This window comes from Scyliorhinus canicula, chromosome 7 (assembly GCF_902713615.1).
Source record: "Scyliorhinus canicula chromosome 7, sScyCan1.1, whole genome shotgun sequence".
In the NCBI taxonomy this organism is placed as follows: Eukaryota; Metazoa; Chordata; class Chondrichthyes; order Carcharhiniformes; family Scyliorhinidae; genus Scyliorhinus; species Scyliorhinus canicula.
In genome coordinates, this window is record NC_052152.1 from 41,421,166 (window position 1) to 41,435,654 (window position 14,489).

The 14,489-nt window shown below is 45.5% G+C and overlaps 1 protein-coding gene across 1 annotated transcript in view; it reads right to left on the minus strand.

The window, feature by feature from the left end:
* Positions 1-14,489, minus strand: part of LOC119969076 (tyrosine-protein phosphatase non-receptor type substrate 1-like) — a 164,100-nt gene that overhangs the window by 23,949 nt on the left and 125,662 nt on the right. Inside the window, exons 4-5 of the mRNA XM_038802278.1 lie at positions 12,529-12,894; positions 10,172-10,477 (exon numbers count right to left, since the gene is read on the minus strand). Coding sequence (XP_038658206.1) covers positions 10,172-10,477; positions 12,529-12,894 — 672 coding nt within the window. The remainder of the gene's footprint in view (positions 1-10,171; positions 10,478-12,528; positions 12,895-14,489) is intronic.

Genomic DNA, 14,489 nt, shown 5'->3' on the forward strand with positions numbered 1-14,489 from the left:
CCTGCGGTACGCCACTGATAACTGGGCTCCAGGCTGAATATTTGCCATCCACCACAACTCTCTGTCTTCTATCGGTTAGCCAGTTTGTTATCCAACTGGCCAAATTTCCCACTATCCCATGCCTCCTTACTTTCTGCATAAGCCTACCATGGGGAACCTTATCAAATGCCTTACTAAAATCCATGTACACTACATCCACTGCTTTACCTTCATCCACATGCTTGGTCACCTCCTCAAAGAATTCAATAAGACTTGTAAGGTAAGACCTACCCCTCACAAATCCGTGCTGACTATCCCTAATCAAGCAATGCCTTTCCAGATGCTCAGAAATCCTATCCCTCAGTACCCTTTCCATTACTTTGCCTACCACCGAAGTAAGACTAACTGGCCTGTAATTCCCAGGGTTATCCCTATTCCCTTTTTTGAACAGGGGCACGACATTCGCCACTCTCCAATCCTCTGGTACCACCCCTGTTGACAGCGAGGACGAAAAGATCATTGCCAACGGCTCTGCAATTTCATTTCTTGCTTCCCATAGAATCCTTGGATATATCCCGTCAGGCCCGGGGGACTTGTCTATCCTCAAGTTTTTCAAAACGCGCAACACATCTTCCTTCCTGACAAGTATCTCCTCAAGCTTATCAGTCTGCTTCACGCTGTCCTCTCCAACAATATGGCCCCCCTCATTTGTAAATACTGAAGAAAAATACTTGTTCAAGACCTCTCCTATCTCTTCAGACTCAATACACAATCTCCCGCTACTGTCCTTAATCGGACCTACTCTCACTCTAGTCATTCTCATATTTCTCACGTATGTGTAAAAGGCCTTGGGGTTTTCCTTGATCCTACCCGCCAAAGATTTTTCATGCCCTCTCTTAGCTCTCCTAATCCCTTTCTTCAGTTCCCTCCTGGCTATCTTGTATCCCTCCAGCGCCCTGTCTGAACCTTGTTTCTTCAGCCTTACATAAGTCTCCTTCTTCCTCTTAACAAGACATTCAACCTCACTTGTCAACCATGGTTCCCTCACTCGACCATCTCTTCCCTGCCTGACAGGGACATACATATCAAAGACACGCAGTACCTGATCCTTGAACAAGTTCCACATTTCACTTGTGTCCTTCCCTGACAGCCTATGTTCCCAACTTCTGAACTTCTTGTTCCTTTTTCAGTGTTTGCCCATCTTTATCCCTAGGGCCTTTTTTAGAAGGGTTACCAGCAGCATCATGAGCTTTGTTTGGGCGCATGGGACCCCGAGGGTGAAGAGGGTCTTCTTGGAGCGGGGTAGAGATGGGGAGGGGCTGGCGTTACCCAATCTCTCGGGGTATTATTGGGCGGCCAATGTGTCAATGGTGCGCAAGTGGGTAATGGAGGGGGAGGGGGCAGCATGGAAACGGATGGAGAGGGCGTCCTGTGGAGATACAAGCCTGGGGGCCCTGGTAACGGCGCCGTGGCCGCTCCCTCCTACGAGGTATACCACGAGTCCGGTGGTGGCTGCTACCCTCAAGATTTGGGGGCAGTGGAGGCGACATAGGGGAGAAGAGGGGGGCTCAATGGAGGCTCCGTTAAGGGGGAACCATAGGTTCGTCCCCGGGAACATTGATGGGGGATTTCAGGGTTGGTACAGAGCGGGCATCAGACAGCTGAGGGACCTGTTTATTGATGGGAGGTTTGCGAGCCTGGGGGAGTTGGAGGAGAAATTTGGGCTCCCCCCGGGGAACATGTTCAGGTATCTGCAGGTAAAGGCATTTGCTAGACGGCAGGTGGAGGGATTCCCTTCGCTTCCCGCGAGGGGGGTGAGCGACAGGGTGCTTTCGGGGGTCTGGGTCGGAGAGGGGAAGATATCTGATATCTACAAGGTTATGCAGGAGGCGGAGGAGGCGTCAGTAGAGGAGCTGAAAGCTAAGTGGGAGGGGGAACTGGGGGAACAGATCGAAGACGGGACATGGGCTGATGCCCTGGAGAGGGTTAATTCTTCCTCCTCGTGTGCGCGGCTTAGCCTCATCCAATTCAAGGTGCTGCACCGGGCCCACATGACTGGGACAAGGATGAGTAGGTTCTTTGGGGGTGAAGACAGGTGTGTCAGGTGCTCGGGGAGTCCAGCGAACCATGCCCATATGTTTTGGGCATGCCCGGCGCTGGAGGAGTTCTGGAAGGGGGTGGCGAGGACAGTGTCGAGGGTGGTGGGATCCAGGGTCAAGCCAGGATGGGGACTCGCGATTTTTGGGGTTGGGGTGGAGCCGGGAGTGCAGGAGGCGAAAGAGGCCGGTGTGCTGGCCTTTGCGTCCCTAGTAGCCCGGCGGAGGATCTTGCTACAATGGAAGGATGCGAGGCCCCCAAGCGTGGAGACCTGGATCAATGACATGGCGGGTTTCATTAAGCTAGAGAAGGTCAAATTCGCCCTGAGAGGGTCGGTACAAGGGTTCTTTAGGCGGTGGCAACCTTTTCTCGACTTTCTGGCTCAACGATAGGGTACGGGGACAGTAGCAGCAGCAACCCGGGGGGGAAGGGGGAGGGAAAAGGTGGGGGAGGGAAAAGGTGAGGGAGGGAAAAGGTGGGGGGGGGGGGGGGGGGCGGACGATGACTATGTTTGTTTATTTAATTTAAATTTATTTTGAAGTTCTTTTGTTCATTGGGGGTGGGAGGGTGGGGGATGGGATACATGCGTCGATATTGTCTGGGGGTGGTACAGTTATTATGGGTTATTTTGTTGCATTTCATTGTTTGTCATTATGTTTTATATTTTCTGTAAAAAATTCCAATAAAAATTATATTTAAAAAAATATGAAGATGCTTACCTGTAAATATACATGTTAATTTTTGCGTGTTTTTTTCTCCTAATAATTAGTAATTTGTTGGATATAAAGTATGAAAACTCAATAAAAAACATTTCCAAAAAAAAAGCAACATTACAATAATCTGGGCTGGTTTAGCTCAGTGGGCTAAACAGCTGTCTTACAATGTAGGACAATGCCAGCAGCGCGGGTACAATTCCCGTACCGGCCTCCCCGAACAGGCACTGGAATGTGGTGACTAAGGGCTTTTCACAGTAACTTCATTGAAGCCTACTTGTGACAATAAGCAATTATTATTATTATTATTATTATTATTATTAATAATCGTGGGGGACTTCAATATGCAGGTGGATTGGTAAAATCAGGTTGGTTGTGGATCCCAAGAAAAGGAATTTGTGGAATGTCGAAGAGATGTTTTTTTTAGAGCAGCTTGTGACAGAGCCTACTAGGGAACAGGCAATTCTGGATTTGGTGATGTGTAATAAGAACATAAGAACTAGGAGCAGGAGTAGGCTATCTGGCCCCTCGAGCCTGCTCCGCCATTCAATGAGATCATGACTGATCTTTTGTGGACTCAGCTCCACTTTCCGGCCCGAACACCATAACCCTTAATCCCTTCATTCTTCAAAAAACTATCTATCTCTATCTTAAAAACATTTAATGAAGGAGCCTCAACTGCTTCACTGGGCAAGGAATTCCATAGATTCACAACCTTTTGGGTGAAGAAGTTCCTCCTAAACTCAGTCCTAAATCTACTTCCCCTTATTTTGAGGCTATGTCCCCTAGTTCTGCTGTCACCCGCCAGTGGAAACAACCTGCCCACATCTATCCTATCTATTCCCTTCATAATTTTATATGTTTCTATAAGATCCCCCCTCATCCTTCTAAATTCCAACGAGTACAGTCCCAGTCTACTCAACCTCTCCTTGTAACCCAACCCCTTCAGCTCTGGGATTAACCTAGTGAATCTCCTCTGCACACCCTCCAGCTCCAGTACGTCCTTTCTCAGGTAAGGAGACCAAAATTGAACACAATACTCCAGATGTGGCCTCACTAACACCTTATACAATTGCAGCATAACCTCCCTAGTCTTAAACTTCATCCCTCTAGCAATGAAGGACAAAATTCCATTTGCCTTCTTAATCACCTTTTGCACCTGCAAACCAACTTTTTGCGACTCATGCACGAGCACACCCAGGTCTCTCTGCACAGCAGCATGTTTTAATATTTTATCTTTTAAATAATAATCCCTTTTGCTGTTATTCCTACCAAAATGGATAACCTCACATTTGTCAACATTGTATTCCATCTGCCAGACCCGAGCCCATTCACTTAACCTATCCAAATCCCTCTGCAGACTTCCGGTATCCTCTGCACGTTTTGCTTTACCACTCATCTTAGTGTCGTCTGCAAACTTGGACACGTTGCACTTGGTCCCCAACTCCAAATCATCTATGTAAATTGTGAACAATTGTGTGCCCAACACTGATCCCTGAGGTTCACCAGGCAGGGACACCTGAGGGACATCCCTGAGGCAGACTTGTTTAGGGAACTTAAGGTGGAGGAACCCTTTGGGAGCAGTGACCACAATATGATAGAATGTACCCTGCAGTTTGAGAGGGAGAAACTGCAATCAGATGTAGCAGTATTACAATTAAATCAGGGTAACTGCAAAGACATGAGGAAGGAGCTGGCCAGAGTTGATTGGGAAAGGAGCCTAGCAGGGAAGACAGTGGAACAGCAATGGCAGGAGTTTTGGGGGGTTATTAGGGAGGCACAACAGAAATTCATCCCAAGGAGGAGGAAACATGCTAAGGGAAGGTCAAGGCATCCATGGCTGATGAGGGATGTCAAGGACAGCATAAAAGCTAAAGAAAAAATGTGGCGAGGATTAGTGGGAAGCCAGAGTATTGGGAAGCCTTTAAATGCGAACGGAGGACAACTAAAAAAATCAGTAAGGGGGGCGAAGATGAAGTGTGAGTCCAAGCTAGCTAGTAATGTAAAGGACGAAAGGAAGAGATTTTTTTAATATATAAAAGGTAAGAGAGAGGCAAAAATAGACATTGGACCACTGGAAAATTTAGCTGGAGAAGTAATAATCGGAAACAAAGAAATGGCAGATGAACTGAATAGTTACTTTGCATCAGTCTTCACGGTGGAAGACACCAATGGGATGCCAGAGCTCCAGGAGAACCAAGGGGCAGAGGTGAGAGCAGTGACCATTACTAAGGAGAAGGTTCTGGGGAAACTGAAAGGTCTGAAGGTGGATAAGTCACCTGGAACCGATGTACTGCACCCCAGGGTCCTAAAAGTGATAGCGGAGGAAATTGTGGAGGCATTGGTGATGATCTTTCAGAATCACTGGAAGGGTCCCAGGGGACTGGAAAGTGGCAAATGTAACACCACTGTTTAAGAAAGGAGGGAGGCAGAAGATGGGAAATTATAGGCTGGTTAGCCTGACTTCGGTCTCTGGTAAGATTTTAGAGTCTGTTATTAAAAATGAGATCGCAGAGTACTTGGAAGTACATGGTAAAATAGGACTGAGTCAGCACAGCTTTGTCCAAGGGAGGTTGTGCCTGACAAATCTGTAAGAGTTCTTTGAGGAGGTAACAAGGAAGTTAGACAATGGAGAACCAGTGAACGTAATTTATTTAAATTTCCAGAAGGCCTTTGACAAAGTGCCGCATAGGAGACTGTTAAATAAGTTAAAAGCCCATGTGTTTAGGGTAAGATTCTGGCATGGATAAAGGATTGGCTGACTGGTAGAAGGCACAGAGAGTGGGGATAAAGGGGTCTTTTTCGGGATGGCAGCCGGTGACTAGTGGTGTGCCCCAGGGGTCTGTGCTGGGACCACAACTTCTCACAATATACATTAATGATCTAGAAGGAACTGAAGGCACTGTTGCTAAATTTGCAGATGATACGAAGATCTATAGAGGGACAGGTAGTATTGAGGAAACAAGGGGGCTGCAGAAGGATTTGAACAAGCTAGGAGAGTGGGCAATGAAGTGGCAAATGAAATACAATGTGGAAAAGCGTGAGGTTATGCACTTTGGAAGGAGGAATTTAGCCATAGACTATTTTCTAAATGGGGAAATGCTTAGGAAATCAGAAGCACAAAGGGACTTAGGCGTCCTTGTTCACGATTCTCTTAAGGATAATGTGCAGGTTCAGTCGACAGTTAAGGAGGCAAATGTAATGTTAGCATTCATGTCAAGAGGACCAGAATACAAGACCAGAGAGGTACTTCTGAGGCTATATAAGGCTCCGATCAGACCCCGTTTGGAGTATTCTGAGCAGTTTTGGGCCCCATATCTAAGGAAGGATGTGCTGGCCTTGGAAAGGGCCCAGAGGAGGTTCACAAGAATGATCCTGGAATGAAGAACTTGTCGTATGAGGAACGGTTGAGGACTCTGGGTCTGTACTCATTGGAGTTTAGAAGGATGAGGGGGGGATGCTGGAGTTTAGAAGGATGAGGGACTGGTTTAGCACAGTGGGCTAAACAGTTGGCTTGTAATGCAGAACAATGCCAGCAGTGCGGGTTCAATTCCCGTACCAGCCTCCCCGAACAGGCACCGGAATGTGGCGACTCGGGGCTTTTCACAGTAACTTCATTGAAGCCTACTCGTGACAATAAACTATTATTATTATTATCTTATTGAAACTTACGACATACTGCGAGGCCTGGATAGAGTGGACGTGGAGAGGATGTTTCCACTTGTAGGTAAACTAGAACCAGAGGACACCATCTCACATTAAAAGGACGATCCTTTAAAACAGAGATGAGGAGGAATTTCTTCAGCCAGAGGGTGGTGAATCTTTGCTGCAGAAGGCTGTGGAGGCCAAATCACTGAGTGTCTTTAAGACAGAGATAGATAGGTTCTTGATTAATAAGGAGATCAGGGGTTATGGGGAGAAGGCAGGAGAATGGGGATGAGTAAATATCAGTCATGATTGAATGGCGGAGCAGACTCGATGGGCCGAGTGGCCTAATTCTGCTCCTATGTCTTATAGTCTTATGTTGTTTGTACCAATGTGTGCCAGGTCCACTAGCTGTTCACCCTCCCCCTCCAGTGTCCTGTAGCTGCTCTGAGACATCCTTGACCCTCGCACCAGGGAGGCAACACACCACCCTTGAGTCTTATTTGCGGCCACAGAAACGCCTATCTTTTCACTTTACAATTGAATCCCCTTTGTCTAATGCACACCCACAATTTTTACACCTCCCATATGCAGCAGAGCCAACAATGGAGCAATTAATTGGGCTGTTGCTTCCTTGCGGAGTTTGCACATTATCCCTATCTCTGCGTGGCCACACTAAATTGCCCCTTAATTGGGGGAAAAAAATGAAATGGATACTTTAAATTTGAAAAAAAAAATTGGCTGCTGCTGCTTTTTCCTAAGAGGCCATTCATTCCAACAGTATCCCAAGCTTTGTCAGGGGAATGACCACAGGAGATTCCTGCACTGCCTGCTGGTCCTCTTGCTCTGCCTGCTGGTTACCCATTCCCTTCCTGCCTGTAGAGCAATCTGTGGTGTGACCACTTCTCTATATGTGCTATGTTACACCAGATGCCACTCTATCTCTGAAACGCTGGATTCCAGCATCTTCAGCTGGAATCACTTCCTGCACAGATGCTGGCCCCAGGACAGGAAATGTTCTTGGTTTCCCGCATAGGGTAGGAGTATGCCACGGCTTTGAACGCTCCTGCCACGATTTACCCCTTTAAATTAAACCTTTCGGAAGATACTTAAAATCAAATAATATCAACTATCTAGGGCCCTTCCTCCCTTGTCCTTGTTCCTCCAGAATTTAGCCCTTACACACTCAAGGCCACAAAATATAGACCTTACAATCTATAAGCGATAAAAGTACTAAATACTTTAAAATATATATATTTTATGGGATGCTGCCGGCGCTGGTTAGGCCAGCTTTTATTGCCTATCAGCAGTTGCTCTTCAGAAGGTGGGGGTGAGTGGTCTTCTTGAACCGCTACAGTGCCTGAGGTGTAGGTACACCCACAGTGCTGTTAGGGAGGGGCTTCCAGGATTTTGACTCAGCGACGATGAAGGAACAGCAATATATTTCCAAGTCGGGTGGTGTGTGACTTGGAGGGGAACCTCCAGGTAATGGGGTTCCCACGTATCTGCTGCTCTTGTCCTTCTATATGGTAGCGGTTGTGGGTTTGGAAGTGCTGCGTAAAGAATCGTGATGATTTCCTGCAGTGCATCTTGTAGATAGTACACATGGCTGCTACTGCTGTTGGTTGTGGAGGGATTGAATGTTTGTGGAAGGGGGAGCAATCAAGCGGGCTGCTTTGTCCTGGATGCTATCGAGCTTCTTGAATGTTGTTGGAGCTGCACTCATCCAGGCAAGTGGAGAGTATTCCATTACAGTCCTGACTTGCGCCTTGTGGACAGGCTTTGGGGAGTCAGGAGGTGAGTTACTTGCTGTAGGATTCCTAGCCTTTGACCTGCTCTGCTAGCCACAATATTAATATTGCTAGTCCAGTTGTTTCTGATCAATGGTAACCCCCAAGATGTTGATGTGAGGAATTTGATGATGGTGATGCCATTGAATGTCAAGGGCGATGATTAGATCCCTCTCCTGTAGGAGATGGTCATTGCCTGGCACTTGTGTGGCGCGAATGTAACTTGCTACTTGTAAGCCCAACTCTGGATATTGTCCAGGTCTTGCTGCATTTGGACATGGACTGCTTCATTATCTGAGGAATCATGGATGGTGCTGAACATGGTGCAGTCATGTGTCAGCATCCCCACTTCTGACCTTCTGATGGAAGGGAGGTCATTGATGAAGGAGCTGTAGATGGTTAGACCTATGACACTTACCTGCCTATACACCCAATCAGCTGCTTCCACTTGCCCTGCGTCACTTTTGAATCCTTATTTCACCTCAGGAACTAGCACTCCGCTCTCAGTCTCGCTCTTTCTCATGATTTTTTAATCCTCCCGGCTCACTAGCTCTCGTAGTCCTTTTTCCTCCTGGATCCAAATCCAGTCTCGTTCTCTCTTGCGCTCCTTAATCTGCCTGACTCGGCTCTCTGTTTCACTCTTTCATGCGCTCTTTTTTCTCCCTGTCTATGCTTCCTGGCTTTGTTTACTAAATGACCTTATTTCACTTTGACTTGATTTCACTTCACTTCCCTATTGTTAGTGTTCCTTACTGAAATTCAAGAAGCTGCTTCTTTATAAATCACCCGTTTTTCTAGTTAAACTTATTTAAACACAATTCCTAATAGCAGCTTCTGACCAAGCAATGAATTTACCATTTTTCTGTGATGACACTTCTGGATTGTTTTTCAAACTCAGCCTTTTGCCTCAGAAGGGGTGACCCTAACTGGTCCAGCTGTCTCTACTGCCGGAGGGTGAGTGAAGGCCCCGAGCCTTGCTCTCTATTCATCAACTGCCCCAGTAGAGGTGTCCCTCGCATGTATGACTGTCTCCACTACTGAAAGGTGTGTGAAAGCCCCGAGTTGCGCTCTCTATTCATCAGCTGCGCCGATAGAGGTGTCCCTCACAGGTCCGGCTGCCTCTGCTCCCGGAAGGTGAGTTGGTGCGCTGTTGGCCAATCTGATTGGCCGAAAGCTCTTAGAGGTAGGACCTCTTTCCAAGGGCCGACTCTCAGGATGGTAAACGCTGATCGCTTGGCCATCCTTATATTCCTACCCATGTAGTAAATATTTGAGTATTTTGGAAATTATACAAATTAACTGAATTTCTGGATGTCAGATTGGGTCAGTTAGCAGCACTTGCTGCGCACAATCTAGCCTGACATTTCGCTGAGGGAATTGGTGTCAATTTTTAGATGAGACATTAAAGAAATGCCCTTCTTCAGAAGCGTGTTAACCATCACACTATTCAAAGAAGAGTAGGAAGTTTTGATTTCTCTCACACAGCACCAGAAAAAAAAAGATAAAGAATGCTGTCCAGTGACGCAGATTAGAAGTTAAAGTATCAGTCATTGATCATATATTTTACTGGTAAGGCATTATCGAATCATAAAATTATAGAATTTACAGTGCAGAAGGAGGCCATTCGGCCCATCAAGTCTGCACAGGCTCTTGGAAAGAGCATGCCTCCACCTAACCCCATAACCCAGTAACCCCATCTAACCTTTTTGGACACTATGGACAATTTATCATGGCCAATCCACCTAACCTGCACATCTTTGGACTTTGGAAACCAGAGCACCCAGAGGAAACCCACGCAGACACGGGGAGAACGTGCAGACTCCGCACAGTGACCCAAGTTGGGAATCGAACCTGGGACCCTGGAGCTGTGAAGCAACTGTGCTAACCACTATGCTACCGTGCTGCTCCTTATATTGTATTTAATACCATCTATGCAATTATTTGTACCTTGGTTACTAACAGAAATCCTTTCCGTGATGGGTGCAGACAGTGTCGAGTGGTTCACTTGACAGGAATAATTCCCACCTTCATTCCAGTCAAATAGAGAAAGATTCAGGAAGCTTGTAATGGAGAATGAGCCATCGCTGTTAGCGCAGAGGGTCCCATTCATACTGCCGTTGGTGACTGACCATCCATCTTTAAACCAGGACACTTGAATGCTCTCAGGATAGAACTCCAGTGATGTGCAGATTAGCTGTACACCTTCATTAGGGGAAGGCAGAGTCTCTGCTCTTAACCGGACTGTGGGAGAAGCTGAAAATCAATTGTAACAAGTTAGATATTTTATTTCCAATCTTTACTCTGCCTGTTATTTTTTCCACCGCTTCCGTCAATTGTTACTTTGTAAGCTTATGTTTACTGTGAGACGTGTGTTTAAAAGCTAACTGTAGAAATTTAAAAAAAATGTATTTGGCTGCACCTATTCCCCAGGCGTTCATCAAAATCTCCAGAGCTGTGACACCCCCTACATTGTCAGGTATCAGGATCTGACCGGCTCGCTCCCTTCTTTCACTTGTTTCCTCCAAGACCCTGCCTGACATCCCTAATGATGTGACCATCAATTCACGAGAAACAGAGAGTAGATGTAAACTGTGGCTTTAATCGACTAGAACAGTGCCTGCCTGCGACTGCTCTGCTAGTGAGAGCCGCCTACAGGGCAGCTGCTCTTTATACCTCCCCCCAAGCGGAGGAGCCAGGGGCGGAACCCACAATGGCACCAATATGATACATCACAGGTAATACCTTAAAATGGTCCATAGGTGGAGACCTCATGGGCAACAGCGTGGTACAGTTACATATATGGTGAATGGTTACCTGCAATACGTTCACCACACCTAAGTCATCTGGTTCCTCCCAGAAAATTGACCAACATCATGATTGCGGTTTGCTCCCAGTTGGAATACTCCTGATTCCCTCTTGCCCCTCGGGCCTCCATTCTGTGGTCTGCGCTATTGTTGGTGGGTGACTGAACTTGCTGATTTCCTTTGAAGTAATTTAATGAGGAAGGCACCAAGGTGGGGGGCCATGAATGGAATGGGCACTGTCGTGACTGTCTCAGTGTCTCCAAATCTGTCTCCTTACTTTCTTTATAAAAAATAACAACAAATCGGCCAGGATGCACTGATTTGGAAGTCGTCACTCAGGAAAAATGTTGGGAAGAATCCCAGCTCTGTAGTTTGAAAATTTTCTATAACTTGGATTTTTCTGAAAGGAGTTTTAGGCCTGAGAGATTTAGCATATTTGATTTAATTATAGATAAAATTGCAGACATTATCCTCAAAATGCTGGTGTTAAAACACAATAACCACAAGATGCAAAGTTAATCTTTCTTTTCGAAGATTGGGAAGTGAAAATACCTTGCACTCCGAGCAATATCTTTGGATCAAATTGCAATAACTGTTTGCCTGGATTCACCGAGGAATCCTCAAGCTGTTGTTGTTAATTTAATAAATAGCCAAAGCAGATTGCCAAAATGATTTTGAACCACCTGTATGGATTGTGTTATATTCAGAGGGAGCGATGATCAACTCTGTTGAAGTCTCTGTAACCACTGTTATTTAACTGGGATAACTTTGAATCGAGGTCCAAGTTTGAATTCATCTTTATGTTTTTCCTTTTAATGGAGATGCAGTTGATGCTGACAGCTTGATGTATCAGCACATGTTGGTTTATTTAAACTGCAGTTGATTTTCATTCACTTGGAAGAAACCACATCATTTTACACAATGTGCTGATCATGAAACATACTAATGACCAAAGGTGCAGCAAATTACACAACACAGGCCACAAATACTGCCTTCTTTCCCCTTCCTGCCGTTGAGTACATAGGGCCCCAGATTCTTATGTCGATAATGGAATCTCCGAAATCTGCCCTTTATTTTTTAGAAAAAAATAGTTTTTGAAACATATCGGCATCTACTCAAGATGTTGGAATAGATTGTTGAGTGAATGCTTTCTGCCATTGTGTGTTCTTTTACTGAAATATACTGAAAAAATGCTGACTTTATCAAATTGCGTACAATTAAATAAATTAATTTGTTTTTGTCTTTCTCATCTCTTTGATATCACTCACTCTCAGAAATAAAAGTTTCTCTTCTTACAATCTGCATGTTTTAAAAACTCAAGCTTGGTGCCGTCGAACAAAAAAGCATAAGGAAAACCTTGCATTTACGAAGCTTCTTTCAGGGCCTCCAGAACATTAATTGATACTCAGCCACTGAAATACTTCTTCAAGTGTAGTCACATTTTAGGAACAGTTACTCCTGTTCAGTTTACATTATAGGGCAACACTACAATCAACTCACCTTCCACTGTGAGGTGTGTGCCTTTACCTTTGGCTGCTAGTGCAGGGGGGGGTATTTCAATAAATACCTGACAGAAGTAAATGCTGGAATCTTTTAAGTAAAGATCGTAGATTGTTAAAGATGACGAGTTTGTCGAGATGTCCACTGTGATATTAGCATGTTCCACACAATGCCATAATGTGTACTTTGCATTATTTTTATTGTAAGTATAATCACAAAGCCCTTGTGCACTGTCTTTTCTTCCCCATTTTATTCTCAACTGTTCTCCGTTTTCATTACTGTACGAACAGTTTATTATCACGGCCTGTCCTTTCAATGCTTTGATCGCAGACGGCGTTTGGGAAACCGTCAGGTTTCGGCTTTTACCTAGGGGTAAAAGAAAAATCATTAATTTATCTAGAAAATCCAACATTGGTAACCCATTATCTGGCTCACATGTCACAACCAACCCATTTAAAATCCAGGGTCAGTTAATTTTGATGATAATCACTCCACTCCAATGTTCGCACACCGCTGACTTTACATTTGTTTGCGAAGGGAGAGTTACATACTGTTAGGCAGAGAGACTCTCTCTTTGTGAAATGGTGCTGGAGGCCCACATCTGCAAGTCTCGCCTCCTAACCCAGCCTCCACCATTTTCGTGGGGGTGGGGGAGGGTGGAATACACCATGGGTTCATGGTTCACAGAGGCAAGTCTTCTTCAGTCTGATATGATTTTAGCAAGAAGGAATGGGAAACATGACTTGTGCATATTAGACCTGGTAGGAGATTATTTAAACTTATTGGTGTTCACCGGAAAGGTAAGGTACCCATTTGGAGAGGTAGGATACATTTTTAATAAGGACCCAGGCACTTTTGGGAGTCTTCAAGTGCCCCTTTGTGGGAGAAAAAGAGCCCTTTGGGATTGCGAAAAGTAGCTATGACTGTGAATAAAACACATTGGAACTGTCAAAGGAAATATCAAGGGCGATGTCAAGGGGGCTGTCAAAACATTTACGTCTCCTGCCCTTCAAATATTTGAAAAAAAACTGTCTGCAGTGTGGAAAAAATAAATCAGTTCTTGCTTTTTCACCCCATCTGTTGAAATAAACCTGAGGGTTAGCATTACAGGATTAGTGCTGCATGACTGATTTTTGCAACCTATTACAATCGCAGTGGGATCCTGCCAGATCACAGTTTGAACACTCCAAATGCTTATGAAGTCTTTGAAGTGCGATTTTGAATCAAAATGCTTGTTCTTGTAAGGGACTAAAGGACATTAAATGTTGTGAATGGGTGAGAGTTCTTCTTAAGAAATATTTTTATTTAAGTCTTTTTACATATATACACAAATATCAGAAGACCAAAACATCAACCTGAACTAACAACCACAAATCCCCAACCTCTCCTGATGCTAACACACCACGGCCTTCCTAATTTCTATCCCCTTATCCACCCCCACTCCACCATTCCCCAGCCTTTGGTGGCTCCGAGTCCCATCAACACAACAAAATCCGTCTCTAGGTTATCAGGGAGGCAAAGGCCAATACATCGGCCTCTCTCCTCAACTGGACTCCAGCACATCGAATATCATAACCCTCCCTACAGCCAACCAACAAACAAAGAGGGGCAGCAGGGTAGCATGGTGGTTAGCATAAATGCTTCACAGCTCCAGGGTCCCAAGTTCGATTCCCGGCTGGGTCACTGTCTGTGTGGAGTCTGCACGTCCTCCCCCTGTGTGCGTGGGTTTCCTCCGGGTGCTCCGGTTTCCTCCCACAGTCCAAAGATGTGCGGGTTAGGTGGATTGGCCATGCTAAATTGCCCGTAGTGTCCTAACAAAAGTAAGGTTAAGGGGGGGGGTTGTTGGGTTACGGGTATAGGGTGGATACGTGGGTTTGAGTAGGGTGATCATGGCTCGGCACAACATTGAGGGCCGAAGGGCCTGTTCTGTGCTGTACTGTCCTATGTACTGTCCTATGTCC